Raw genomic sequence first — 26,057 nt, 5'->3', positions numbered from 1 at the left:
GAAAGCACAGCGCTTGGTTTACTGGAGGCCCTCGGGCTGTGGTGGTCGTGAGACTACCAGCAGGGCTGGATGCTAGGGGTCCTAGGAGCCAGCACATTCTCACTGCGGAAGAGATTCAAGTTTACTCTTGATACCTTCACAGTTGTGTCTGCCTCAAACTTGAACGCTTTGGTCTGTCCATTCTCCAAGTACACCTTGAGCACGTTGGGCATGCACAGCAGAGAATTTCCCTGGAAGACACAAGGGTAGTGCTGAAACCAGCCCTTCCTGCCCCTGGGTGTGACAAATCCTCAGCCTCTGGGCCCTGCCTCGTCAGGCCACAGGTTGGTTCTTGGCCTCGGGAGATTTCTCCAGCGGGCGAGGCCCAGGCCACAGAGACAGGCTCCCTTTATTCAGGGGACAGCCAGTAGGACTGGGAGACCTGGGAGCCAGTGGAGAAGAGGGCACCCTGCACAGGCATCCCGAGAGCCCTGTGCCAGCCTATAGGATGTCTCAGAATCATCAGCTGATACCTCACTGCTGGTTGCCATCCTTAGGGGACACAGGTGAGCAAGTCAGGTGACAAGCACATACACTGTCCCCAACTGTGCGTGGGAGGCTGGAGTGAAACCCCACAGCATTTTACTGCTGCATCCCCTGCAGGAAAGCATCAGCAAAGGGCAGAGGGCTGCTCTCCGCCTCCACTCGCCCCACCCTCGTGGGCCCTCCTAAGGGACTCTGCCACTCTTGGAGGGCTTTTTGGGAAGCAGGCAGAGGCCTGGTCTGTATTTGGTGACCCCACGCCAGCCAGAATTCCTGAGTCGAAGCAGGGCAGGGAAACATTCCCTTTGGGTTTGGAGAATCCCCCCCCGCCCCCGGGACCAGTCTCATAACAGTGACTTCCGAGTGTGTAGTGCAAGGGAAGAATGCCCTTGGGGCCGGGGTCCTTCAGAACCAGCAAGAGGTTCTAGAGTCACCGAGATCCAAACTAGAACCAGTCTTGTGAGTGGGTTCTAGCCCTTTACTTCCCATCACTGTGTACTACTCCTAAAAACACACGTTGAATCTAAATTTAATTTGAAAAAGAGGTTCGATCCATTTCCACAAAGGTGGACTGGAATGTTGCCAAATGACAGGGTCACAGGTCTTTTCCGAGACTAACACGTAGGCGTCCCACTAGCCCCTTCCTGGACGATCCCCCTGTCTCTCTCGGGTGGAGTGAAGGTGTGGTCTGGAAGGTGGCAGGGCACGTGGAACATAAGGGCTCTGCAGACGCGAACCAGGTCGCCTGGACTCTTTGCCAAAGTGGCCAGGAGCCCCCATTCGCTAGTCTCTATGGTGAGGAAACCAGCTAAGGTCAAGCTCGGACCTGAAAGTTTCAAAATCTAGTATTAATCGCTGAGTTCAGAATGGCAAAAGTTACAGACCATCGAGGGAAACATGTGTCAAGTATGAATAAATAGGTCATTTATTCAGATGTCCACATTACAAAGCTGAACTCCAGCCAATATCTCCTCTACAGATTTGTCTTCCGAACGCCCAGCCTGAGGCTTCCTCCCACCAAAGAGCTGTCACGGCGGAGGACAAAAGGACAGCGGAGGACACGGAGACCTGGGCTCAGGTAGTTTCTTGCTCTGTGATCTCAGAGGTTAATTCTCTTCATCTCCTTAATCCTCTGCTTGCTCTTTTGTTAAAATGCCTCCCTTGCAGGGCATTGTGGTGGCTGACGATTGTGTACACAGGACGTTTAGGTTCCCACGATAGAGGTTCAATACATGGGCTCTTACAACACAAAAGCCATCCCTCCCACCACCAGCACTGCCATCCGAATATCACTTTCAGAGGGACACTGAGTTGAAACCCGCAAAACGAGAACTTAAAAGTTGGAGTCTTGCAGTTTCACGGGCAGGAGGATGGAGTCACTGAATAACGGAGCCACACCCAGCGCTTCTCTCTGGCCCCGCCCACAGCCCCGCCCCATCTCTCCCGGTCCCTGGAGGGCTTGCATCTGACGGGGTGCGCTGGTGGGGGTGGGGGGGGGATGGAGGGGGGTAGAGGTTGTGGCGCACAAAGCCTCTAGCGAACCTACTGCACTTCTGCAGCCTCTCTGGGCTCTGGGATTCCAGAGTCGCAGGGAGCTGTGCACCAGGAGGCGGCGGCGGTTCACCAGAGAGTCCGGCCAGCCCCAGCCCTGGCCGAGTGACGCACCTGGCTGTGTGCGCCGACCAGCACTTCTTCAGCAAAGTGCACCTTCACGGGGTTGGTCTTCAGCCTGGCTCTCTTCTCCTCGGTCAGGAAGGATGACTTGGGGACTCCCTGCAGAACACCAACAAGACACATTTTACACAGGGCTTTCATAAAAGCCACAAACATTTTCTCACTCTTAAAAACAGAAGCAAACACTCTGACAACTTTCGGGATTCAATTAACACCCACAGAGAAGGACGGCGTTCCATTAAAGATCTCTTCGTAACACCCAGAGATCCACACACGCAATGTTCTTATGCGTCCGAGAACAGTCGAAGATTCACTCCCATGGGAAAAGGACTGCGGTCTGATGGAGATGCAGAACTGGCCTGTGAATCAGGAGACCTCCGCTCCAGCCCTAGCTCTGCTACTCAGCAGTTGTGAGAACTACCTCAAATCAAACTCTAATGGAAGAACACCAGTTAGGTGTGAGTGTGACTCGTGAGTGTGTAAAACAAAACAAAATACTCTGCATAACTTTGACCAAGTCACTGACCCTCCCTGGACTCGGGCAGTTGGACCAGACCACCTCCAGAGTTCCCTGAAGCTTTCACCCCTGGGAGTTATCCTTGGCCCCTCTTTGCTCTTCTCATCTCTTGGGTAGTACCTTTGCTCCCCAGAGGTAAAAGAGTCACCACAGGTTAGTATGAGTATGTGGTGAAGCCCTCTTGGTCTTGACTACATCGGGCTAAATTGTGGCACTTAATGAATAGCAACTTGTGTGATGTAGACCAATACAATGTGGTCTTCTTGGGTGGGATCGTGATATGCTATTCCCTCATCTGACATCCCGTTTCCTTAATCTGCAGAGTCCTTTAGGACAGCCTCCAGAATGCCTGCGTGGGTAAGAGTCCTGGGGCAGGCCTCGGGGCCACATTCTGTGTAGCTGGGGGAAGAGATATGGAACAGCGGTCGGGGAAACAGCTGCGAATTATGTCCGTAGCCTCAGATGTCAACAGACCAATGGCACGACGCATGTGAAATGAACTCATCGCCCAAACTTTTAAGGCAAGAAGATGGATATGATTTATGATAACTAGAACCATGGTATGACAGGGTTCATGACTATGATTCAGTACATCAAATATATAGTTTGCTTGAAAAAAAAAGTTTAGTAGAAGGAGAGCGGGGAATGCCAATGTTCCCAGAGAAGAGGTGCACCCTCAACTGGAGAAATTACTTGACCTCGATTTGCTTTCCTATTCAAACAGAATGGTTTTCCAACAGGAAGAGACAGGAGTAAAGAAAAAGCTACAACCTGAAATTAGTGATGGGATGACCAGACTGCTTTGAATGTATTCATGCTTTTGAATGTATGGGGCTGATGGGCCTATTGTATGTATCAGCTGGCATCACCCACAGGACAGAGAATGGAAGAAACATTAAGAGACTAAAGATAGTTAAGTATCAAGTTTCCCAGAAAATGGATACAGAAGATTCAAGAAAACACATATCAGTAAACTTGTCGTTAATTCTCGGCAAAATCTGAGATGAGAGATGGGCAGAGAGCTCTCAGACACCGGTCACTAACAACCAGTACGGAGTTACCAAAAACAAGTCAGAGCCAACCAAGTTCATTTCTTCATTTGAAGCTAGGATTCCAGATTGGTAGGCCGGGGTCCTGTGGATATAGTAGTATTCCTTCATTCTTGCAAAATGTTTGATAAGGAGTCTCATAATCCCCCTGTGGAGAAGGCCGGATACAGAGCCATTAGGTGGATCCCAAACTAGTTGACTTAAACTCAAGAATGACCTGATTTCTAACTAAGCAACTCAGGCTCCCTTTGGCTCAGCCTTCATCAGCGACGTTTAGCAATGCCCTGGGAGGAGTCAGAGAAATGGGACTTCACAAGCTTGTGAATGACATGGAGCTGCAAGCTATCATCAGACCTTAGGCAGAAAAAAAAAACCCAGGAGGAAAGGTAAAGGGACTGGAAATCTTAAAAAGGGATAATGGAAACTTGAGGACCAGGGGCAGCTGCGTCAGAGGCCAGGCAACCACCAAGAACACACATAAGAGGGTGTCGGGCTGTCAAGAGCTGAAGGGAACAGAGTTAAGTGAAGGGTCAAAGCAATAGGTACAACCACCGCTCCCCTAAAGACTCAAGGACTGAGAAATCAGAGGCAGAACCAGGGAGGGACACAGAGAGAAAAGGAATCTGTGGAGGCAACAGTTATTATCTCTCACTGTAGGGAAAGTGGTTCTGGAAGAGTTGGACCCAGGGCTGGATCGGGTTAAAGAAACCCACTGGCTAGACGATGGAAGAAGGGGAGGAGACTTGGGAAGAGGTGGTTCCTTGACAGAAGGCAGAATGACTATAGCTGATGACTGCACAAATAAGCCACAGCTCCCTGACTAAAATTTCGGCATGCCAGAACACGGGCCACAGTGATGAGAGTAATTGAAGTGTGGTGCCAAGGATCAAAAAAATCAACTGTGCATCATGTGATGGGGCACGGGTGTGGGAGCTGGATGAGAAACTATTCATTTGAAAAGCAGTTCGGTTGTTGGTCAGCCCCAAGTTTCACCCACGCCAGAAGCAAGATTGGGCCTGCTAAAATGTTAACCCAATCTTGGGCTTCGCTAGTGTCCCTGGTACATGTTGGTACTTCACCCTCTGTCCTCTGTGGTACCCATACCAGTTGACCATACGTGGAATTATATTCCTTTCTGGGTGCCACCATGTGAGAGGGTCACGACAAAATCAAAACCTGTCCAGAAAGTTATCAGAGAAGCAAGAATTCAGAGAAACGTACCATATAAGGAAGAATGAATGGAGCAGAGAGGGCCACCCTTGCAAATCTTTGGAGAGCTACTTCATACAAGGTTGACTTGTTGTTGTTGAACTAGGACTAGTTGGTGGAAGACACAGGGAAGAAGGGCCTCTCTTGCACAGGAAACCATCCAACCACGAAACCAGCTGCTTTGGGAAAACACACTCCCTGCCTGGAAAATGCCCCGCCCACAGGGCCTGCCTCAGGGCCAGTCTGCTTGCTCCCTGTGTACCTCGGCGCCTAAAACATATTGTAAACCACCCACCGGAGCCACCTGATATTAAAAAGAGGCCATTTAAAGGACATGAGTTATCCATTATTTTAGGACATCTAAGTTCTCCCTCGGTTCTAAATGAATTTATCAAAGAGCAGCAAACTTGAGCTGATAAAAAAAAACCTCTCTCTGCGTGTTTTTGCTGTTAATGTTTACAAGGGACCTGAAAGGGACACGTTGGAAAATATTTTTTTATCTCTTTGCAATTGCCCCTGCCACCCTGCCCTGGATTGGCCCATGCCATTTCATGAAGACAGCAGAGTTTCAGGAGGGAGGACAGCATCATGCCAGTGAGTGTGGGCTCTGGAGTCTCTAACTACCTGGGACGTCACCCAGCTCCACCAGCGTCTTCCTGTGAGGCCATGGGCGTGGGGGCCACGTGTCCTCACCTGTAATATTTCTGCCCCGTAGGGTTTTCTTTTGGTAAAAAGTAAACCAGACATTAACTATTAGTATTAATATTATGATAATATATGAATAATTAATATAAATGCAGAGCTATACAATGAAACCAAGACATTTTTTCCCATAAAATTCTATGCCTCAGAGTTGCAGTAGTTGACATAACCAACTCGGGATCTCACCGTTCCTACGTGATTTCAGGTCATCTGAGAACTCGAAGAATTTACCATGGCAGAGATGAGCATTCCTTGCTAAAGCAAGACACATGTGATCACTTGTCTTATGATCGTGTCACTTCTGCTGGGTAAGAGGAGCGGGCTAGGCAATGTTCAGGGCATTTCTGGGAGGTGCCGAGGGCCATCAGTGAGGCTGACTTCAGTGTCCCCCACAGGACCGCCAGAGCAGGGCACTCACACCGCCCTTTCCTTGGGGACCGCACGGGAATCTCAGGAATGGCACCGGAACACGTCTTCCTCTCCCTGTGCTTTTTACTTCTTAAAGGATGCGCTACGCGCCATTTCCTTCTCTCCTTACGTTAACAAGTGTTATCTTTTGCTTTAATTTCTTGGAAGTAGAGAAAGCAAATAACCACCTAATTAAGATGTTCTCCATTGAGATAATAATCAGCTAAATAAAAATAATTTCTTAACACCTGCACAGGCATTTATAGTGATTAGCTTTCAGTGTATGGTATATTATCATGAGAAAAGCCAGTGTACCAGTAATAACCTTCTCATAAAGGAAGATGGTATGTATCTCCATGTATCGAAAATTCTTTAACATCCTTCAGTACTATTCTGGTTTCCTTCACAAAGGACCCACATATTTCTTTTCCCTTAGATTTCCTATTTTCCTATATTTTCCCTTAAAGAAACAGCCCTTGGATTTACTTATCAACTTTACCATTTTTCTGCTTTCCAAAGCACCATTTAGATTTTAATTTTTATTATTTTCTTTATTCTGCTTTCTGTTTATTAGTCTTTTCTTTCTATTTTCTTCACTGAATATTTACTTTACTTATTTTCTTTTTAAATAAAAATCACTTAAGGCTATTAATTTTACTCTGGATATATTTTCAGCTGCACATAAATTTTAAGAAGTAGAAATCTGATTTTTAACTATTTTCTAACTAATCTGTAATAGTAGTTTTGCTTTTTCAGTTGATTTCATCTTTACTCAGGACATAGCATTTTCACTTCCAAAAGGGATGATGGTTTTAATTAGGTTTTGAGAGTTACTAATTCCTGTTTTATTGCATTCTAGAAAAAGAGACCTGTGCAGTTTCTTATTTGGGGAATTTGTTGAATTTGTTGGTAGCCTGCTGTGTGGTCAATTAGGTTAGATTATTTAAAGCAGTATTAAAATTCTGTATGCCCTATTTATTTTTTGTCTTTATGTGGCCACAGGTAAGAGGTACGTATTATGATTTCTCAGAATGAGAACTTTATTTCACCTTTTCCTCCTTGGTGGTTTTTCTCTTATAATTTGTTACATGCTCCCCCATGTCATACACAATGGGCCCCTCAGCCTCCAGTGGTTGGGACCACTGCGCTCTCTCTGTGCATCATCTGTGCTGCCTTGCCTTGTGAGGAACCTCAGAGCTGATAAAATCCTTCCCCACCCAACACCTCGTCAGGTCCTCGTAACAATCCACAGAGAGACAAGGCAGTGTTTGCCATCACCACTGTTTCACAAAAGTGAAAACTGAAGTGAAGTGACTTGCCCAAGGTCACGCCACTCAAATCTGCCTTGGGGCCCCAGTTGGGCGCCCCTTCCACTGTCCCATTCTGCATAATCACAGGGCTGTCTCCTTGGCTGGACCGCGAGCCCTCGACACCTGGACCCATGTCTGTTTTCTCCACACCACCAATGGATCGCGGTCTCCAGGCAACGCCGACTGCCTGGCAGCTGTCCCCTCTGCCCCTTGCCTGCCCTGTTTGTCCTCTGAGGGACATCTCACAAGGGGGATGGGGCTTGGGATGGAGAACGGTGACACTAACACACAGGACATAGAAAGAGATTTACCGACGTGCAGCGAACAACTGTTATTGAAAGAGAATCTTCAGCTTCCCTGAAAAAAAAAATACAAAAACATTTCGTCATTCTGGGTGATGTTGATATGTGTGTGTGTGTGTGTGTGTGTGTGTGTGTGTGTGTGTGTTAGGGTCAAAAAGGCGGGCAGAATTACAGAGCAGCGTCTCTCTCTGCAGCCTCTCTGGCTCGGGGAGACTGAGAAGGAGGTTGAGGAAAGCAGGGTTGTGCCAGGGAACTCACACTGTCCCCGAGTGCCCCTCCCAACCTGAGGGAATCTTCAGATTCCTGCCTTTCCCATCTAGCCTGAGCCTACAGCCACGGAATTCGGTCACGGAGCCTCTCTTTAGTTTGTATGGTGGAGAATTCACCCAGTTGCTATGACTACTAGACTACTAGTGAGGTTTATGTCCAAAATTTTTTTTAAACAGAAAACATAGCAATAACATGGATATTTTAAGTTGCTATGTCAGAAAACTTAGACTAAACATTTCACTAAGTAGAATGAACGAAAGTGAATAACATTTATCAGATGAAAGCCCACCTGTTTGTTGTGGGGCCCAGGATGTGAGTGTGATGAGCCCAATCTCATAATCAAGGTACCAGACATTTTTGTCTTGTTATCTCTTAGATTCCTGAAGTCATCAAATCGACTAGATAACTGCCAAGCTTCCACTTTGAATCAGAAAATAGAACTGAAAAATCAATTCTTATTTTCCTGTTTCTTTGCTATTGCTACACAGAGAAGCAGTTTGCAAAATAATTTCATTTGACTTCTTGCAATATGAACATTGAGGCTGATCGCTGCTCGAGTGTTTTTTCCTCGAATGGATAAACTCAGCCAGAAGTTTCTAAGTGTCCGGGGGTTGCTCCTTCTCCGTTTCCTATAATAACAGGTCTTTTCCAAGATAAGTCACAACAAACCAATATCCGAGTGCTCTCCGAAGGACATTTTGGCCTCATAAGAGTTGGAAGAATTAGAGAGGTTTTGTAGGTTGTATTGTGCCATTTTGCTTTGCTTGTCCCCGCCCCCACCCCCGTCCCACATAAGTAGCAATGACCTTGGGAACCAAGCTAAAAAAATCAGCAGGCCTGGGATTCCCAGCAGGCCGGGTGCAAGCATGGCGAGCACACGGATGCACAGAGCACAGCAAATCACATCCCTGCTCGGAAGTCGTCCATGGCTCACCCTTCCAGGAGGAGAACAGCACCTGAACTTGCTCCGTCAGCATTCAAGGCTCCCCATCCCTTGGGCCTTACTTACCAGAACCACTCTCTAGGCCTGCGCTGCCCTAGGCAAAGTGAACTGCTCAGCACTCTCTGTTACCCGCTCCATCCCTCCTGCTCATTTATCTCTTTGCCTGGATCACACTTCACCTCCATCTCTGTGGGCCAAATTCTACCCAGCATTCGAGGAATAGCTGAAATACTTCCTGGACTCTCCTCTGTTTTGTCAAACCACAACTTCCTCACAAGCTGGAGGAATCTGCAGCATTTATAGCTCCTTTCCTCGGCTTCCCTGGAGGCCGTGTCTGCCCGGCATCCCAGCAGGGGTCGCACACGTTTCTGCACCATCAGCCGGTTACTGAATTCTGGTGTACTGCTTTAAATGGTAAATACTTTTCTTCACTGGTTATAGTTTGACCCAGCCTGGCAGAAATATTAGCAGCTCTGAAAAATCTCAAATTCATTTGCTAGAATTCGATCATCTTTGAGAAAACTGCCCAAGAGTTTGGGAAGCAAACTTCATGCTTTCCATCACCATACTCCATATTTTAGAAATGAAATCACCCAATCCTTTCCTCGCTGCCCCACCCACTCAACTTTTCTCCTGGCAGTCCTGAAGCAATACTGGGCTGAGCTGAAGGATTCTATTTTCTGCCCTTAGATGGGTTCTCTGTAAATCTTAAGCTGTGCATGCACATCTCTCTGCAGTGAGACTGTCTTCCCTGGGGCGGGGCTGCCCCTGCATTTTCGTTTTCTCTTTCTCTGACTTTGTTACTGTTGCCTGTTGTTTGGCATGCACCATAGGCCCTCAGAAATGAAAACCACCCTGAAACCAGACCAGCCACTCACAAAAAGGTACAAATTAAAGTAAAAAAAAAAAACTTGCTGTATCTTCAAGCAGGCGTCCCTCTGACTCAATTTCTCATTTCTCTTTATTTACATTAAAGTCTTTAAAACAGTGTTGGTGGAAAAATGTAAAAGACAAAGACAGCATGCACCTATAACATGACTGGTCATCCCCTTTTCTCCTGTCACTGGCATCCCTCCGTCTTAAAACCAGGGTCACCAACGGTCAGTGCCAACCGTTTACACTCGCTCGGCTGAGCCCCCGCTGTGCGCCTGCTTTCAGGGACATCACGTGTGGGCAGAACGTGAGGCATTTACACAAATCACAATGATGCCAGGTGGATGGTGGTAGGTGCCGTATTATTGGAACTACATACACACCCAGCAGGCTGTCTCTGTAAGAGCATTTAAGAAGAGGTATCAAAAGGGTTAAAGAAGAAAAAAGAGGCTGAGGGTCAACTTAGTCCAATCTTTGGCATATGTTACAACCACACGACAAATCCTGAAAGGGCAGGGCCTGTGTGTTGTTCATCATTACATTCCCTGCAGCACCTAGCACAGTGTCTTGGGCAGGGTGGGGCTTGATAAACACAGAAGCTTGTGCCGCCCAACCACTTCTGTCGGCAGGTGAAAGACAGCAGGTAGTAACCACGAGGGAATTCTAAAGTGAGGCTACGGTTACTGCTCTAAAGAACATCGGACCCCACTAAAACCACGGGGAAATCATCCCTGTCACCCATCTCTGCTCTGTGATCATCTCTGTGCCTCTGAGTGACGGAAGACAATGTCATACCTGAGAATATCCACTACTTGTTCATAGGAGAGCTCTTCGGCGGGCTCGTTGTTCACTTGGAGGATCTGATCGCCAGGGAAAAGCTTGCCATGAGCACAGCCTCCTGTTGGACAGAAGAGATGTAACTGGTGCTCGCCCAGGAGGGGCTCACACCCCATGCGTGTGTCACCGCAGCATTCCAGGGTGGCAACCCGATCCAGTCCTCAGGGCACTGAGGCACTGTTGTTTGGCATGCACCATAGGCCCATAGAGCCAGTGCTCACCGCCCCCCAACGCGGCACTGCAGGCGGCCTTGGGCTCACGTGGATCTCAGATTTCCTGTTTACAAATCATGGATAATGTACCTACAACCATCCATCACTGTCACAGGACGTTAGGAGATTGTCCTGGGAAAGATGACTAGCAGAACTCCCTGAATCAACAGAGCTGGCCAGTAAATCTGCTACAGGTATTTCTGGTTTGCAGGCTGGTGCTCAATCCACTGAGCCCCACCAGCCAGGGCTTACACTCATTTCTAAAGAACTGTGTGTGTACACTGAAATTAATGGGTTTTAACTAGACCCAGATCTAACATCAATACGTGTCTGGGGTACGTAAACAAACATTAGACATTTCTAGCCTGTTCCTCTTCACCTTGGTACGGTCTATATTTTACAAAGACTCAAGTGAAAACAAATCAATAATTTCTATTACTGTCTGACCAGAAACTCTCCCCAGCTCAGAGCATGTGGGGTTCAAAGAGGGACACTGGCTGATCCAAATACTGTCATCACCCGGAGACTGGCCAGGGAGCCACGGGTGGTTAGAGCCCTGCCTGAGGCCAGTGGGAGCTCGGGGTTCAGATCAGCAAGGACACTTGGGGCTCCCTCCCTCCCAGCACCAGAGGACGAACGTGCAAAGCCCAAGAGAGAATTAGGTCAGAATCAGGCCAGAATTAGACATGCCCTTTCTAACTTCCGGGGGCATCCATTTCTGCATTATGTTACCAGACAGAGAGATGGGAAGAGAAGCACAGCTGTTCCCCTGCAGGAGGCCAAACTCCTTTCCCATTCCCCAGCCAGCCCTTACCTGCTGTGACGGCCACCACGGTGAGGGGAAGGCTCTCGGAAACGTGAAAGCCATAGTCCTGCAGGAGGGCATCTTTGTCTATTTTTACTGTGTGTCTCACAGGGATGAGGGTCTGGGTTGGGGTTCCGAGGGGCCCAGCAGCTGCAGCAACTTTAGCCCTGGAAGAGAAGGAGGATATAAAAAGAGAGACAGGGGGATTTGATGTGGTGGCTACAGACCAGGCCCCCTGGAGGAGCTGAGCAGACAACCCTCTTCTGACAGAGATAAGGCACAAACACCAGGAGAAAAATCGCCAACTGGCACCATGCTCTGAGAGAGATGCTGGGAACTGCCATGGTGCTCGGAGCAGGGGAGAGCAGTTTTCACTTTGTGGGGCAGGGGGCAAGGAATCAGGGAAGCACTTGCTACCTGGACGAGGTGACATCTGAAAGATGTTGAGGGTATATATACCCTCACGGGCCAGATCCTGGCACAGTAGCTGCTGCTGAGTGGGTGGGTGGACGGGTAGATGAACAGGCATCCCAGGCAGAAGGCACCGTTGAGCAGAGGTACCGAGAGGAAAAACGTGGACCATGAACAGGAGCAAAGAGTTGTTTGGCTTGGCTGTCTGAAGATGCCTACTTCACTGTGTCTTTGGTGGTTCTTTTTTCCTTTTTTGCTTTCTGATGAATTTTGCTTTGCTTTGAACTTTGTAACTGTGAGGATTCCAATATGAAATCCCAGATAGTGAAGACTTTCTCTACGTTAATCCTTTAAAAACATGTATATTCTCTATGTATCTAAAATCAGTCAAGGTGCAAGCTGTATTTTCCATCTCTCAAAACCACAGAGTGAGTCACAAACTATTTTTTATTTGACTGTGGCAAATGATTTTTCTCCCTGGGGGAGTCAATGGTCCTTCCTGGGGAAGGTCAAATACTGAGGGGACGAGGTGTTTATTGTCATTATAAACTCCAGAAATGTGGAGAAGTAATAGCTCCCTCGGGGCTCTGCAGTTAAAGGCTATCATTCATTGTCATCCATTTACCAAACACTGTCAGGAACTCTGACTAATACCATAGGACCTCACTTATCTGAGACTCACCTCTCTGTCATTTACAATGATCTCCAATTTCAACAAGAACCAGGAAGTATGAAAAACAACCTCATGGAGCCAGAATGCACGTGACAAGTCCAAGTACAAAGCCTCCTGCACCTCATCCATCAAGAAGCTGCACAGACCCTGGCTGAGAGCAGGTCGGAGCTGTCTGAATAGAGGACTCATGCAGTTTAGGAGCAAAGAGATTTGTCCTAGGAAAGCACACGGGAAGTGCTGAGAAGTGTTAGCAAAAAGACCTAACGAGGGGGAAGAAATAGAAAGCTGTGAAAATTTATACTCAATAAAACCCCTAGCTATTCCTGATTTTTGGAAAACCTGAAATCTAGGAAAGGATCTTTCTCAATAAAATAAATAATATACTACAGTGAAAGCCAAAAATCAACAACTACGTTCCTTTAAAAAAGCAACAGGAAGGACACCTTGGACACGACTCCTACTTAATGTAGCTCGAGGAATGCTTGTAATAGTTTTCACAGAAGCAAAAAACAATAAGAGACATTATAAGCAGAGGAAATGGAAAAATACCACCTTTTTAAAAAACAGATGATGATATCCACCTACAAATAATCAACAAAGAGAATTGCTGGAGCTAAAAAAAATCAAGTTTGGTGAAGTTGCAGGATAAAAACACAACGACAAAAAGCATTCAATGATCCATTAAAAACAGATTAGTTGAATGTGTACTAGGTGGTAGGCATTCTTAATGAGCTAGCACAATAGAGGAAGACACAAGTGATTCCAAACTAGTCTCCTTGGAGTTCCCCAGTACACTGGCCTTTGCACGAGCTCTCCCCTCTGCCTAGAATCCGCCCCCCTCCCAACATACACACTCTCTACAGATTTCCCCAACACACCCAGCCATGCACTGTACCTGCCCGGCTCCTACACTGCCCTCTGGTTTTGGCAGAGACATCCCGCTCCCTTTGCTGAACACACCCACAGAAACTATACATCCTGTTTTTGAATCATACACCCTATTTGTAAGGACCAGTGTGAAGTCTCTTGTTGGACTCTAGTTTTTTTTTATTGTTGCTCAGTTCCAGTGACCCCACATTTTTCTCCTGTTTGACTCTAGTTTGTATGGCAAAAACTAGGTGCTGAATTCAAAGCTAGGCATAGAATAAGGCTTGAAAAATGCTTAAGAGAACAAAAGGAAAACAACAAACCTTATCACAGGGTTAAATAGAATGCATTTTGACGCCTTTCAAATGGGCAGGCTGATATGACTTGGCCATTTGGAAGGGTACCTTCCGCAACAATGGTAGACAAGTGAGGCCCCACTGGGCTGACTAATCCCCGGACAGAGTCAGGAGCTTTGGCCCGACGTCTGGATTTGACATTTTCCCTGAAGGCCACATTTCAGCTTTTGTTTGGAAAGGGATTGCCTAGGTGCATGATCAAACCATGGCCTCTCCTCACAAAAAATGTTCAATATTTGACGGAGAGCTGAAGGAAATGATCTCTGTAGCCAAATTTTCTCCTGATGCATCTTATAAATGTCAAACGGAGTGCCGGCAATCCAAAAACCTATGTCTGCTGCCTTCGTGATGGTTTCAAGTCAAAAGTCTAGAGTGGTTGCTATGATTTTACATCGGAACAGAAGTAAGACCTGCGGCTACACTAATGGAATTCCTGTCCGATAACCGGGTGTAGCCCAAGGTAGAACCAGAAAAAAACATGTTAAGTTTATTATGAAAATAGTCTCATGTAGACTAATTCTCTATTTTATGGTCTATCACTTCACACTGAGCTGATCAATGACACGAAAAAGGAAAACTGCCAGGTTGTGCTTTAAATATTCTCCGGCTTTTTATCTGCTTTCTGACAAAGTACATTTTACCTCTATGTTGTAACAACAAAGCATTCGCCTTTGAGTTCCAGCAGGATGTGGAGAAACTGTTCTACATCTATGTTTAAACATTGTATTATGTTCAGTTTAAGTGGTTTTAAAAACTAAAGACTGGTATCAGCTGGATTTTTAATCTAAAGTTTATCCAAAGAAAGAATAATTGAGGTAGCAGCCTAGACCAGAAAGAAATTGAGGGCTTTGCTTATAGCTGCGTCAGCTTCTCAGGGCCGGTGAACGTTCACACGGTGAGTGCAATGCGAGAGGGCAAAGGCCTGCAGTTGTGTGGAGGGGAAATCACCCCACCGGCACTTTAAATAGGAGACTTGGGAAGGGAGAGTCAGACCGTGGCAGCTCTGGGTGCGCAGTGCTGGAGCCTCCCAGCCTGCTCTCCTTGGTCTTTCCACGGTTGCACCTGAGTCAAAACACAATAAAAATTTGGTGCTGGTAATGGTCTTTCTCCATCATTAGGAGCACTAGGAAGGTCAAGCAGGGCCATCCTTACAATTAGTAAACAGACGGTGGTGGTAATGAACAAGCAAATCTGGAAACCTACAGCAAGGGCTCTGACACGCGATGCGGTGACACTCACGTGCCTGTGCGTGTGCACGTGTGCCCAGACCTGTGTGCTCATTACTAGTGAGATTCAAGATAAGCTGAAAGAAATCATCTTATTCAGCCCTGAGGATAAAACCAAGTCCCCAGAAGAAGATATCAAGGTGCACTAAACTCTTGGTTTCTTTACATCGTGCTCTGTACAATGAACATTTCCAGATGCAGCATGAGAACATTCAGTAAGGCTTACGCTGAATTGTTTTAATAATACAACAAAAATATTCCTAAGTTCACATGGAAAAATAGGCAGGCAGGAGTAAAAAATTGAAAACAAAGAGTAATAGAAGTCTACTTGAGTAGATAAACATGTAAACGGTTTTAACAAGTGTATGAAGTCAGGCAACGAGACCAATGGAACAGAAGAGCTGGCCCGGAGAGAGATCCAGCTTCCCACTCCCAGACATGGGAACGTCACAGATGGTAACGGAGGGGTCACAAATCAGCAAAGAAAGATCCCTCACAGTCAGTGGTAAGGCAAACTACTTTCTACTTTGGAATAAATCAAGTGAAATCTTTATCTCATAGCCTACACTAAAATAAGCTACATATTAAAGAATTAAATATAAAATATTTTACTATGAAATTGAAAATTAATTAACCCCATTTAATTATCGGGTGAGGATTTCCTAAGCTTAGAAGCAATCACAGAAATTGCCAAGAGAATATCATTTAACTACATAAAAAATCAAAACTTTTGCCTTGGCTGGTATGGCTCAGTGGATTGAGTGCCAGCCTGTGAACCAAAGGGTTGCCAGTTCGAATCCCAGTCAGGGCACATGCCTGGGTTGTGGGCCAGGTCCCCAGTTGGGGGCATGTGAGAGGCAACCACACATTGATGTTTTTCTCCCTCTCTTTCTCCCTCCTTTCCCCTCTCCCTCAAGACAAATAAATAAAATCTTTAAGAAAAAACCCAAAACTTTTGTAGGAGAGAAAAAATTTCTGTAACTAAGTAGACAAGTATACTATAAACTAAGCCCTTCTCATTTTATCACTTATACAGTTGTACAAAGCTGTTAAGAAGATGGCAATTAAGTTCAAAGCAAAATGCTTAAAAATCAGCATATGATATTAAGTAGTCTGCATTGCACTATTTATACAGAAATTCAACACATGTCCCACAGTCCATTCGGCAGGTAGCTATTTCTAGAAGAGCTCTGATGTTGTAAGTGTTATTTCCATATTGGAATGTGAAATTACATGATGAGAGAGTAGTCGTCTTCATCCACACCTGAATGATTTGGTATCACTAGGCAGGCACCTACCCAAGCACGCACACTCATTCAAACTGAGCACCACTATCTGAATTTGACTAATGATTGTAAATAGCCACTCACTGAAAATTAATTTAGAATTTAAGCAATCAAAGCAATTTTGGAAGCTGACACTCCTCCCCAGAAAAAAGCACCATTTTAAGATGCATTACAGAGCTCCAACATTACCCAGGTTCATAAAAGTTATCAATTCCTTTAGTGAAATGTAGAAATGAAAATAGTTATTTGTAACTAATTTGCTCCAAGATGATTTGATTAGACTCGGAGATAAGGTTTAACATTTATGGGGGAAAATGGCTTACAAGTAAAGTACAACTGGCTGAAATGATCAGCTTTTAAAAGTCTGAAAAAAATAACAGGATTGCTAAAAGATACATGCAAACTTATACGACTCCAGATGAATTTCTATGTCTTCTTTTTCTGGACATTAGAAAACATTTCCATGTACTTTTCTCATTTCTTGCATGGCTATCAGGAAACTTGGAGCCAATCTTTGCATTCTAATGCTAAATCCTATGTCTAATTGGTTTACAATCCATTTATAGCATTTCTAGTCCTTTTTTTCTTATTAATTTTTTTGTTGTTGTTCAATTACAGTTGTCCCCGTTTCCCCTCATTACTCTCCTCTGCCCAACCCACCCCAACCTCCCACATTCAATCCTCATACCCCTCTGTTGTTTGTCAGATGAAATAAATCGCTGCAGTTCTTAATGATTAGTAGGGATTGATTTATTATTTAAAATATATTTCATTGATCATGCTATTAGAGTTGTCCCATTTTTTCTCCCTTTTATTCCCCTGCACCCTGCGCCCCCTCATCAACATCCTTCCCTTCCTTCGTTCATGTCCATGGGTTGTACATATCAGTTCTGTGGCTTCTCTGCATTTCTAGTCTTTATTGAAAATTTTCTACATGTTTTAAAACTGTAAACCATCAAACATTCCTTTTGGAAGAAAGAAGAGTATAAATTGTAAATATATTTTAATAAGTAATATAGCCCCATACTGTGAAAATTCTTAATCAATAAACATCTATTGAACATCTATCACAGACTATGTATTCTTCCTGGGCTGAAGATACTTGTAAAACAGAACGGTCATGGTCGTTGGTCTCATATGTGGCAGGAAGGCTGGAGAAGGGCCATATAAGCAGATGGGTGGGGAGAGACGATGAACAAGTAAGTAAATGGACATATTATTATAAAGTGCAATGAGGGGGTCAGTACTCAAGGGAACAAACAGGGGCCCGCTGTGCCAAGGAAGCAGGAGGAGCGAGATGAGGGTGGACAGTCAGGCTGGGGCAGAGCATAAAGGGACTTGCAGCCCGTGACACGATGGCAAGAGAGCCACTGAGTGGTTTTGGGTGAGGTGGGGCTGCGGGTGAGTGTGGGGGACGGGAGCAGTCTGGACCTTGAAAATTCCACTGTGGCTCTGGGGCAGAGAATCGGGTGGAGCAGAGAAGCGGGTGGAAAGGTGAAGAGATGGGAGGTGTGTTTGAAGGTGAACTGACAGGAGATGCTGGTGGGGGGGAGGCAGAGTGTGAAATTCAGGATGACTCCCCGATTTCTTGATTAAGCAACAGAGTGGTAGGTGGCACCGTTTATTCTACTCCAGGGCAACACCAGTGATCTACCCCAAACTTAGCTTTTCAGTTCTCGATCATCACGCAATCGGAGCACACCAAGAATCCAGCCTGTGTCAAAGGTGCAGAGCTGGAAGTGAGAAACAATTTAAACAAGGCTACTTGTGATTTATCCTAGAAACACAGACATTACGTCTTCCACGGACAGTGCCAGGAAACTTTCTCTCTTTTTCTTCTCTTTCTCAAGCACGTGGAAGACAAAACTCCTTAGATGCATGGAAAGATGCTCAGCATCATCGTCAGCCATCAGGAAAATGCAGACCGAAACCACAGTGAGACACCACTTTACACCCACCAGGGTTGCTACAATCCAAAAGACAGACAATACCAAGTGTTGACAAAGACGTGGAGACGCTGGAACCATCACACTCTGCTGGTGGAAATCTAAAGGGGCACAGCTGCTTTGGAAGACAGCCTGACAGTTACACATCGAGTTGCCCTATGACCAGCTATTCCATTCTTACATATTTACCCCAGAGAAATGAAAACATATGTTCAAAGTTTACACAAATGTTTGTAACAGTGTCATTCATAATAGCTCCAAAGTGGAAACAACCCAAGAGTCCATTAGCTGATGCATGGACAAAGTAAATATTCCATAATGGAATGATGCTTGGTAATAAAAAGGAATGAAATACTGATACATGCTATACATGGATAAGCCTTGAACACATTAGGCTAAGTGAAAGAAGCCAGTCACAGAAGACCACACATCATATGATTCCATTTAACGTGAGGTATCCAGAACAGGAGACTATAGAGAAAGAAAGTACCGTATTCTTTGGACCATAAGACACACCTAGATTTTAGGAGGAAAACAGGAAAGAAAATTTTGAAGCAAAAAATGTGGTAAAATATTTAATAACATAAATAAGATAATATTTCACCAATGTAAATGTAAACAGAACTCAATAGCAGCATTAACAACCATTATTCCTCCCAAATTGAGGGGGAGGAATAACGTGAGTCTTACAGTCTGAAAAATACGGTAGAAACCTGGGGCTGGGGGTGTGGCAAATCTGGAATGACAGTGGGTACAAAGTTTCTTTCTGGGGTATTGAAAGTGAGAATTCTAAAATAAAAATTCTAAAATTAGATTGTGGTGATTGCTGCACAATTCTATATATACAGTAAATATATAACTTTCTAGAGGTCAGTATTACCTTTTATTTATATTCTGTGTGAGAAGCTAGATATTAGGGAGTTCCAAGATCAAATATTTAGGCAACACCAAGTTAAAGTTATACACATCTTTTCTGCAGGAGTTCCCAGAGCCTTCAATCTGCTAAAATGCACCAAGAATCACCAAGGGGGTGGGCTCGGGTGGGATATGGGCTGCATCACTTCCCAGACACATCTGATCATGCATCCGTTTTTAGGGAGCAGCACACCACCAGGTTTTGCAGAACCCACTTTGGAAACAATGTGCCTAGCAGCTTTCCCATTGGTTCGTCAAATACCACTTAACCACCTGTAATCTCCTGGAGACGAGGCTGATGCTCTCCCTGCCCTTAGAGAGTTGACAGTTTAGAATAAAGAAAAGGGATACACGCAAATAAGTGGAACGCACCAGGAGGAGCACAATGCCAGTGTTACAAATCAAACAGTGCGTGGCCCAATGGGAGAAATGAATTCTGACTGCAGGCTAGGGACCCCTTCATGGAAAACACAGCACTTTAGCTGGACCTCGCAATGCGGGTGGGTTCTGGAGACATGGAGATGGGAGCCCAGGTCCCCTTAAGGGGTAGAAGGGGAAGTAGGGGTGCTTACAGTAAGGGAATAATGAGTAGGTCATTTTAGCTGTAGTATGATGTGAATGAAGCAGAGTAATAAGACAAATAGCTGTAAAGGACAGTGGGGTTAATCACGGAGAGCCTTGAATGTCAAACCCAAAATGTTGAAACTCAGCCTCTCAGAAATGAAGACCCATCAAAATGTTTCTGAGCAGGGAGAGTGGAGGGTGGTGATGCTCCTATACAAGTCATTCTCTGAGTGAGCCTTGGCTGTTTCATCTGTGAAATGGGGCTAATTCTACCAGCCTTATCTCACTGCAGTGTGTGAGGATCTGAGCACTGGGCCAGCCCTGAGCAAGGCATGGTCTCAGCAGCAGAACAGCTGTTTCCAGTTCCTTCGGAAGAATGTGTGTCTGTCTCAGAAACACCTGACATGTGATATTTCATCTGTGTGGCAGGGCCAGATGGGAAATCTGAGATGGAAAATGAAGGCTTCGAAACAGAACATATTTTAAGCTCTCTTGTAGCCGTCACATCAGATCTGTATTTGATTTCACTTTATTTTGTTTAGAATGAAACGGGAACTGCAAGGGAGGAGCAGCTGCTAGGAACGAAGACGGGGAAAGAGTGTAAACAGCAGATTGTCTGACCCTCACGTCAAGCACAAAGACAAGGGGTGTGTGTGAGACAGAGAAAGAGACAGAGAGAGTGAGCGAGCATGTGTGTGAGTTCAAAACAGTGTGTGTGTGTTCCAGACTGTATATATGGATGTGCGTGCGTGTGAGTATGTATCGGTGTATGAGTGTGTTTGTCTCTGAATGTGAGAGTGAGTTCGGTGTGAGTGTGCTTGTGTATGCGGGAGCACGTCTGAGGGACGCCGAGGGGAGAGCAGGAAGGGACAGAGAGAAAGGCGCTCCTGCAAAATTGCTGACCCGTTTCCCCTTCTCCCACCCATGGTGTAAGAACAAAGCAAGCAGGACACAGTGATCCCCAGGCACTGCCAAGACTGGCAGAGCCTCCTCCCACGGGACACCAGTCCCTCACCGACGGGAATCTCTGCCAGCCCGGGAGCCTTACCGGGCCGAGCTGTCCCGGGAGCGCCGGAGCCATCTTGCAACCATTTGCTCTATCCTGTGTGCTTTCCGTGTCTGGAATAAACTGGTCTCCAGCTCTTCCATTTACCTAAAAGCAAGAAGAGTTTCCTTAAGATGCTTGCCAACATATTTTGAACACTATGCTGACCAATCGCTATGATGCTTCCTGTATTTGCCCATTTTAAGACACGCTAATCAAATAGCCAGGGCTCTGCTGGCACCTGAACTGAACATGCACGGGTGCTCAGTGCCCACAGAGAGGGCAGCTGCAGCAGCCCTCTGCCCTGAGGAGTCCCAGTCCTGTGGGAAGCAGGTTGGCTCAGGAAATAAAACAGATAAGGGCTCCCGAACTGTGATTGTGACCCACTGTGACAGACATACCTTCCTGCACGACACTGTCCCCCCACCTGTGCGTGCACCCCGGAACAGCACAGCTCAGTGCCACCGGCATCAGGAACTGCGCACCCGGGCCTGCTCTTCCGAGTGCTGCTTCTTTCGCTCAGTATTTTATATCTAATTTTTGAATAAGTGATTCATTTGCACAATTCAAAACCTAGACTGTGAAAAGGATATACAGCCAGTATATTGGGCACTGTACTGAATTTTGTTAAGAGGTTGGATCTCACGTTAAGTGTGTTCTTACCACAATTTTTTAAAACGTACAGTGAAAGGTCTCCCCTCTGTCCTTACCTGCCTTCATCCACCCGGAGCCCACGCCCATAGGTGATCACTGCCCTCCTTCCCTATTTATCTTTCTAGAGCTTCTTCACGCCTAGACAAGCAAACACAAATACATATTTTGTATTTCCTCTTTTTAACACAATACTCATAGTACATCATACACATCATCCTGTGCCATACTTCCTTCTCCTCAGAACATGTTATATCCATGTCTTTCCACGTCAGCACAGAGAAGGCTTCTTCATTCTCTTTGACAACTCCTGCGTATGAGTATACTGTAATTTAAATAGTAGCCCTCTACTGATAGACGTTGGGGTTACTGCCAGTCTTTTGCGATTTTAAATAATACTGTAATGCAGCATTTCTGCATGCTTGCAATTCTGTATCTGGATAAGTTCCCAAATATCGGATCGCTAAGTCAGAAGTTACACGCATTTGTGCTATGATGGGCGGATGCTGTCAGGTCACCAAGAAAAACAATCCACGTGCCTGGGATTCCAATTTCATAAAACTATCTATATTTATATCTTCCTCTTCTACATTACTTCACTTTCTTAAAATACTGGTCTCCAATCAGCACATTGATTTTACAACCTAATAAGTAATCACAAAATAAGATCAGATATTGGGAAATAACCATGGATATAGAGAAAGTAAGAAAAGAATGATGAGAGATTAGGTTGCTTAATAATACACAAAGCTATTTGAAAACCTTGATGCACAGATGGTTTTCAAGGAAAATAGAGAATGGTGTCAAATGACCCTGAGAGAGATTTAAAAATCTAAATAGGCAATTACCATGGAAGAGAAAGGTGTTACAGAGTTACCCGCCTCCCCCCAAAGTTGCAGGCAAAAGTTGAAAGGTAAATTCTTATAAATCTATAAGAGGTACCTCCTCCTGATAATTTTCTGTTTTATTTTAAATAGAAACTTATTACTTTGGAATAATTTTAGATGTACAAAAGGTTCCAAAAATAATACAGGAGAGTATCCCATATATACCCTTCATTCAGTTTCCCCTGCTGTTAATATCTTACATAATCCTTGTCCCTTTGTCAAAACTAAGAAATTAACATTGGTCCAATAATATTCACCATAACATAGGCTTTATTCAGATTTTACAGTTTTTTTCCCACTAATGTTCCTTTTACGTTCCAGGATCCAATCCAGGATAATGTTGCTTTTAGCCAACTTAGTTTATTTTTCCCCAAATGTTATTTTAGCTTCTAGAGTATAAAGAAGCAAAGCTTCCAAATTATTTTTAAGCAGCCAGTACAATATTGATACCAATTCTGTTAGAAACAGTGCAAACCTCTCCTGTGCTAGTCCCTTCTGGCCTGAAACACTTCTGTGGAGAAGTCAGCTGACAGTCTTCGGGAGCTTCCCTGTGGGTAACTCGTTGTCTTTCTCTTGCTGCCTTTAAGATTTTTTCTCTTTGACTTTTACCTTTGCCATTTTAATTGTGGTGTATCTTGGCGTGGGCCTCTTTAGGTCCATCTTGTTTGGGACTCTGTGTGCTTCCTGGGCTTGTATGTCTTCTTCCTTCACCAGTTTACGGAAGATTTCAGTCATAATTTCTTCAAATAGGTTCTCAATCCCTTGTGCTCTCTCTTCTCCTTCTGGTACCCCTATTATGTGGGTGTTGTTACACTTCATGTTGTCCCAAAGGTCCCTCAAATTATCCTCATTTTTAAAAATTCTCTTTTCTTTTTGCTGCTCTGATTGGGTGTTTTCTTCTACCTTGTCTTCCAAAATGCTGATTCGATCCTCTGCTTCATTCAACCTGTTTATTCCTTCCAGTGTGTTCTTCATTTCAAATATCGTATTCATTTCTGACTGGTTCTTTTTCATGGTTCATATGTCCCTTTTTATGTTTACTGTCTCTTTGTTTAAGTTCTCATTGATTTCATTCATTCTTCCCCTAAGTTCCTTGAGCATCCTTATAACCATTGTTTTGAACTCTATATCTGGTAAATTGTATGCCTCCCTTTTATTTAGCTCTTTTTCTGGAGATTTCTCCTGTTCTTTCACTTGGGGAATATTTCTTTGTTTCCCTACTTTGGCTGCCTCTCCGTGTTTGTTTCTATGTATTAGGTAGACCTGCTCTGACTTCCAGTCTTGGTAGAATGGTCTTATGTAGTAGGTATCCTCCAGAGGATAGACTCCATGATAGTCTCTTTGATCACCTGTACTGGGTGCTCCAGGAATGTCCCTTGTGTGGGATACGTCGGCCCTCCTGTTGTAATTGAGTCTTGATAGCTATTGGCCCATTCATATGTGGGATCAACCCTCAGGCTGGCCAACTGTGAGGATCAACCCTGACCACAGTGTATGTGCTGCTGTGCAGGAGCTGACCACTCAAAGCAGAATTCGCCTCAACAGGCTCTAGCACCTGCTGAGATCTCTCTTTGGATATGCCACTTGTGCAGCTAATTGAATCCTGCTCTAATGTCGACTGGGCATGTTAGTTCTGGGGCCTCTTGCGAGGGACTCTGGAGCAGATCAGTGTTGGACGCTGCCTGTGGCTGGCCCTGGGCAACTTGTTTGGCGCTATAAAGTGAGCCACAGTTTATGGCTGCCTCTGTTCAGCCTGGGTGTGCACGGGAAGGATCAAGCTGCATACAAAGGCTGTTTTTCATGGGCCCAGAGGCAAGTCAGCAAAAATCTCTAGGAACTTTGAGGTCCGCCTCCACCTGCCAGTTGCCTCTGGTGGTACTTGAGTTGCATGTGATAGGTTCTCAGTGAGTCACCAGGTCGGGACAAGAGGTGGTAACGAGATCTATACAGGTTCAAACTTGGTGCAGTGCTAGATCTGAGGCCACTCAGCAAATGTGCTAGGGTATACCAAGTCTAGGTGCCACCTACTAGGTCCCCACACACTTCTGTGGTGGGGCAGGGTCTCAAAGGGTCATCAGAGGGACCCCAGCAGAGTTTATTAGGTGCTAACAGAGCAAGATTTGGCCACACGATAGGAAGGCTCTGCACCAATAGGGTGTGTGAGGAAAAAATTTCTCCTGTTTTAGAGCCACACAACTCAGTCTGTCCCAGGTTCTGCCAGGAGCCTGAACCCAGCAGGTGGGGGTGCGGGGGCGGGCACTGGGCATTGGCAGAGGGGGAGGCACAGGTCAGGTTCACAGGAAAGTGGGGGGAATGGCTCCCACCCCTACGCTACACAACTCTGTCTCTGACACATCCTGAGTCTGCCCAGACCTCTGCACACTAGCCCAGGCAGCTGACTCCTTAACAGGGCAGAAGCTCCACAGAGCGGAAGCTTCCCAGAGTGGGTCAAGAAGAGACCAGGGGTAGGGGTATTGCATTCCCCCAGGCCGATGCCGTTTGGATGGGTGTGCTCCACCCAAGAAAGATGACATCTGAGGTGTAGCAGAGTGACTCAGCATGGGGGGGTCCCAGTGGTCATCCCCTCAGCTCTCTCCCAGAGCCACAAACCCCAGTCTCTCCCCGCATGGCTCTCATCTGCTCCATTCCCCCTCAGCCGGGGTCCAGGATGAGTGGCTGCAAATGAGATTTTGTGCATTGACCCATTTAGGAGGGCACTTATGTCTCTAAGATTACCGACTCTCCTTGGCAAACAGAATGCCTGCTGATCTTTACAGCCAGGTATTATGTGGACACCTCTTCGTGGCTCTGGTGCACTGGGCTGGAGATCCCAGCTTGGGCCAGAGACCCCCGTGCTTCTCAGGGGGAGCCTTTGCAGCTGAGATATTCCCCTGGAATTTCAGCTGCCACCTACGGGAGCAGGGCCAGACCTTTTTATGTCTCTGCACTTCCCACCAGTCTCAATGTGGCTTCTTCTGTAAATCTTTGGTTATAAGACTTCTCTTCGGAAGACTAGTCTTCAGTTGGTTATTCAGGTTTATTGCTCTACATTTTAGTTGTACTTCCAGTTTGGTCTTGGGAAGAATGAATGTAGCTTCCACCTACTCTGCCGCCATCTTGGATCTCTGTCAATACAACGTCTCTTGTGAATATCAAAGTAAGTGTTCTGAATAAAGTACTAGTGAATAGAAGCTATCAATAAATCAATGGAGTAATGTGGGGTCTATAGCAGGAATGCACTAACCTGGGCATATAAAAATGAAAGCAGGACACCAAACTCATCACTTTACCTGAAGACACACTTTTTTCAGTCAGATGCCAGATAAATGCAAATGAACAGACAAAAAACATAGGCTGAAACCAAAACTAAATTCTATGTAGATCAAGGGATGTGTCCGTCTAGCTTTTTTTTTGCATTGAGGGACATCAGATCTGAATACTGACTTCAGTTCTAGGCATCTCAGCTTTAAAAATATTTTACATATTTATTTTCAGAGAGAGAGGAAAGGAGGGAGGAAGAGAAGGAGAGAAACATCAAAGTATAAGGTAAATATCAATCAGCTGCCTCTCACACCGCGCCCCCGCCACCCTGGGGAC

General features: G+C 45.5%; 1 protein-coding gene across 3 annotated transcripts in view; it reads right to left on the bottom strand.

Moving 5' to 3' along the window:
- FRMPD1 (FERM and PDZ domain containing 1) overlaps positions 1-26,057 on the bottom strand; it is a 121,287-nt gene that overhangs the window by 19,748 nt on the left and 75,482 nt on the right. The window contains exons 2-7 of one of the 3 annotated variants that reach the window (XM_045840804.1): positions 20,926-21,030; positions 11,643-11,800; positions 10,575-10,677; positions 7,703-7,748; positions 2,188-2,295; positions 135-230 (exon numbers count right to left, since the gene is read on the bottom strand). In XM_045840804.1, coding sequence (XP_045696760.1) covers positions 135-230; positions 2,188-2,295; positions 7,703-7,748; positions 10,575-10,677; positions 11,643-11,800; positions 20,926-21,026 — 612 coding nt within the window. In that variant the 5' untranslated portion in view covers positions 21,027-21,030. Of the gene's footprint in view, positions 1-134; positions 231-2,187; positions 2,296-3,774; positions 3,911-7,702; positions 7,749-10,574; positions 10,678-11,642; positions 11,801-20,925; positions 21,031-26,057 lie in introns of those variants that run through there. The other 2 variants (XM_045840805.1, XM_045840806.1) reach the window with 2 other exon arrangements.

The sequence above is a fragment of the Phyllostomus hastatus genome, unplaced genomic scaffold (genome assembly GCF_019186645.2).
Source record: "Phyllostomus hastatus isolate PE091 unplaced genomic scaffold, TTU_PhHast_1.1 phas_contig_34, whole genome shotgun sequence".
Taxonomy (NCBI): Eukaryota; Metazoa; Chordata; class Mammalia; order Chiroptera; family Phyllostomidae; genus Phyllostomus; species Phyllostomus hastatus.
This window is presented reverse-complemented; position numbering and strand designations above follow the sequence as displayed.